Below are 4,034 nucleotides of genomic sequence, written 5' to 3'. Positions count from 1 at the left end.
ACAGCAGTCGGAGCAGGACAGGCGGCGCTGTTTTCCTGTCAGGTCAGTCAGTGGAGGGGCGAAGTGACTGCGGTCACTTCGGCCTTGTCGACTGAGGAACGTGCGTCAGGATAAGGTGTCAGACGATCCTTGCATTGAATGCTCATGCGATACGGTCGGTTGGCGAGGCGATCTGGCCAAGGTTGCTTCTCCGCGAAGCCTGCCCGAGCTGGGCCTCGAGGAGACCCTCGGGCGAGACGTGAATCCACATGGGTCTGCTGTTCTTGCCCGAGGCTGGGCTCGGGCGAGGCGAGATCGTGTCCCTTGAGTGGGCGGAGCTTTGACCTGTATTGCGCCCATCAGGCATTTGCAGCTTTGTGCTGATGGTGGTTACCAGCCGAGTTTAGGAGTCTTGGGGGTACCCCTAATTATGGTCCCCGACAGAGCTAATAGTTAGTTAGCTAAAAATATGCTAGTAGAATTAGGCCCTGTTTCAATCTCACAGGATAAATTTTAGCTTCCTACTAAACTTTAGCCATATAAATTGAAGTGCTAAAGTTTAGCTCTTTGGGGTGTTTGGACTACTCTAATAAAGTTTAACATATTGGAATAAAAAGACACATATGCCCCTAATGCGGAGAGAGAGGGAATGAGGTTGGAGGGTATGGGTGGAAAATGGGGTTTCCTGGCTCATGTTTAGCTACTTTTAGCACCACTTGAGCAGTTTATAAGATAATATGTGCTAAATTTTATCACACCACCATGTACTTACACACTGGAGCCAGTACTTTAGCTATTAAAGTTTAGTCGGTTTCTGTTGGGACGACGGCCCCACCGCGTCGCGCGCTCAATAACTGTCGCAACGAATAGCCGCTTTGCTCTCCCTTCCCGTTCTCCGTTCCCTAGGCAACGAACAGCTCGTCCCCCGCGCATCCGCAACTCGGCAACTGCACCACCACCGGCGGCGGCTGCGATGGACCAAATCTTCGACGAGAATCACGTGCGGCTGCGGAGCCGCGTGCGCGGGACGTACCTCTACGCCGACGAGGACGGGGTCGGCGTCTCTCTGAGCCGTCGCCGCGCCTCCCTGAACGCGGCGTGGCAGGTGCACCTGGTCCAGAACTTCGTCCTCTTCCGCAGCGCCGCCTACGGACGCTACCTCGCGGTCTCGCGGGAAATGGCGCCTCCAGGCCACCGCGGCCTCCGCGTTGTCCAGCGCGACTACGACGAGCTGGTACTGTACGCCGTCGCGTGGAGGCCCATTGGGGCGCCGCTCACCGTAGACGACGAAGCCGAAGCCGACGTCGTCCTGCGCTACGGGTCCACCCGCTACCTCCGCGCCAACGGCAGGCACCGCCGCTGGCACACCGGGGTCACCGTCGATGACAACGGCGGTGTAAGGACCACGATGATGTTTTGGATGGTCGAGGAAATCCCCCCGAGGATCGAGCCACCTGTCCTTCCACTTCCACCACCCCCAACTATGGTGAGTTCAACGTCGGTCCAATTCGATTCATCGCCTTGGTTTGGACGGAGCACGGTTCTTTGAAACCTATCCATCGATCCCGTTCTTGCCCATGTCTGCAGTCTGCACTAACTGCCGTTCGTTCTTGGCACATTTCGTGGCAAGACTACTACACCGGGTCTCATGAGCCTGCTGCTCCGGCGCGCTGAACCCACGTCAGAGCCACTGAGGACGATCCGATACGTGCGGGCAAACAATGTGGGGAACTTCAACCCGCTCGGCTGGGCCACGTTCCAGTTCTACGGCAGGTCTGTGTACTTGCTCCTGTGCAGGCTGGCGTACCAGCTAGGCGAAACCATCTCCGTCGGCGGCGAACGGGGCGTCATAGGCATCGCGCTGTGCGTGCAGGCCGGCAACTGCGCTCGGCTGACTCCTCTGGTCACCGACCTGCCTTGGTGCGACGACCCCATGAACATCGTTGTCCTTGCCACCGATTCCTATGGTGAGAGCTGCTTCTCAGTTGCCAGTTGATTCAGTGCGTCTGTTCTAAATTTCTGATAAATGATGTTGAGTCGATCATGGCTATCCTGATGGGATTGGAAATGTCAAGTATTCTCATAACAGCCCCCTGTAGGTTTTAGTTTTCTGTGAGTCGCTAAGTCATACCGATGACAATAGACACTGAATCTGCATTCCGACTAAAACAGCTCATATGTTCAGTTCAGACTACCTCTATAGTTTCGAAGTTGCTGTTCTAAGAGATGTGTAAAATAGTTGCTGCATGCATGTACAATCCACTTCTTTTGCCAATGAGTGGACTAAGCAGTTGAGACTATAGAGGTTGAGAAGATTGAATTTGTTTCACTTGTCAGAAAAAATACAGTTGACACTGCTACTGATTTCTCCTATCTATTTTTCATTTTTGGTTGTCATAGTATTTACAAAATTTTGTCAGATCATGGAACTGCTGCAAATAGTTGCATCACCCATAACATGCCTCCTAACCCACTCGTGTTTTTCACTTGCACCTTTGTGAATTTCAGCTGCGACGCAACTGCGGCACCCCAATGTTGACGAACCCTAGAGGTGTACGAGAGCTTGACGAAGTGACAACAGCTTCGCGACTGATCTCTTCAAAAAAAAAACAAAACGTGCTTCCGATGCAACGGCTTTAGAAGTAGATTTTTTCCCGCTCGTGTAGTTTCAGAAACCTCAGACATTCTCCTGCTTTCTGGTAGTTTAGTTGGAGGCGTTCTTCAGAAGGGAAGCAGTATGGCTTGACATCAGTTTCAGACTGCTGGAAAAGAATTTTTTCCCACATATAATGCTTGGAAGATTTTTCCTTGTGTAGTTACAATCTCCGTCTTTGTCTGGTCATCACGAGAATGTTGCTGGCATGCTCTGTAATTGCTCCGGAATCCTAACACACCAGATATTACAGACAAAATTTTTTGAACTAGTCTTTTAGTTATTCAGTGTCAATCATGGCTATATATCATTTATTTGTTGAAGGTATGTGCATAACTTTATCAAACATATTGTATGTTTTTTTCAATAAAGCTCGTGAGTACTGAGTAGTGAATACTTTCGCCGCTGACGATATTTGGTTGCCTGAAAATAGAGAGATTTCAAAACAAAAATATACTTCATCCGTTCTTAAATAAATGACGTCGTTGACTTTTTTTTGAAAACTTTGATCACTCGTCTTATTTAAAATATTTATTCAAAAATATAAAACTTGTCATGGTCAAACAACTTTAAATGATAAAACAAATCATAACAAAGTAAATGATAATTCATATTTTTTGAAATAAGACGAGTAGTCAAAGTTTTTTAAAAAAGTCAACGGCGTTATATATTTAATAATGGTCGTGTCCGGTCTGATTCCACCTCTCTCACAGGAGTCGCCAGACACTCGTCTGTCAGTGAACGGGTGGTACATCAAGTCATCAACAAACAAATTCAATGACACGACATTCTTTGCTCTCATTATCCTAGCTATCCGAATATATGACACATGCATAAGACGATGTACCATCCATGTGATTGGTTACCCGCGCCATTTGATCCTGAGTTATCGTATGCATTGACTTTATGCAAGCACTTGTTTGGTTACCTGTATGTGTCAGACGTGAGCTACACGAATAGATGCAAAATAATTCATTTTACAACTATTTTTCTGTATCCACCGATACGCCAGAAACGTGCGTATGCGGCTGGCCAGGCTCGCGTCGGCCCGGCTTCGCGCGGCCGGCCAACCAATCAGCTCGCATATGAACACCATGAGTACCTTTTAAATAAGCCTCAACCACAATAGTCTTCTGCAACAATTGATTAACAATAAGAAACTTATAGTGCGCAAGTTTCCCTTTAATGATAGAACACAAGCCATTTAGAAGCCAAATTGGTCAAATCTCTTTCAAAAACAGCAAAATAGAAGCATCAATTCGTGATGTCAGTGTTTCACAAAATCTAGGATACCCATCACACCCTTGATGAACCGATGTAAGATGTGATAAATTTGTTTTATGAACTCCATTATAAAAATGTTCATGAAATTTCTCTTCTAGTTAAGCCCATTAACCAATGG

The 4,034-nt window shown here is 47.7% G+C and overlaps 1 protein-coding gene across 1 annotated transcript; it reads left to right on the top strand.

Moving 5' to 3' along the window:
- Positions 1 to 870: 870 nt before the first annotated feature.
- Positions 871 to 2,881, top strand: LOC103638033 (uncharacterized). The gene is made up of 3 exons (XM_008661041.2): positions 871 to 1,465; positions 1,610 to 1,946; positions 2,488 to 2,881. The coding sequence occupies exons 1-3, from the start codon at positions 953 to 955 to the stop codon at positions 2,526 to 2,528; spliced, it is 891 nt and encodes a 296-aa protein (XP_008659263.1). The 5' UTR covers positions 871 to 952; the 3' UTR covers positions 2,529 to 2,881.
- The last annotated feature ends 1,153 nt before the right edge of the window (positions 2,882 to 4,034 follow it).

Source organism: Zea mays, chromosome 9 (genome assembly GCF_902167145.1).
Source record: "Zea mays cultivar B73 chromosome 9, Zm-B73-REFERENCE-NAM-5.0, whole genome shotgun sequence".
NCBI lineage: Eukaryota > Viridiplantae > Streptophyta > Magnoliopsida > Poales > Poaceae > Zea > Zea mays.
This window is presented reverse-complemented; position numbering and strand designations above follow the sequence as displayed.

Coding starts and splice junctions, on each gene's coding strand:
- LOC103638033 (XM_008661041.2), top strand. CDS start 953: ATGGACCAAATCTTCGACGAGAATCACGTGCGGCTGCGGAGCCGCGTG. Junction 1,466..1,609: donor TTCCACCACCCCCAACTATG/GTGAGTTCAACG, acceptor TTTCGTGGCAAG/ACTACTACACCGGGTCTCAT. Junction 1,947..2,487: donor CCTTGCCACCGATTCCTATG/GTGAGAGCTGCT, acceptor TGTGAATTTCAG/CTGCGACGCAACTGCGGCAC.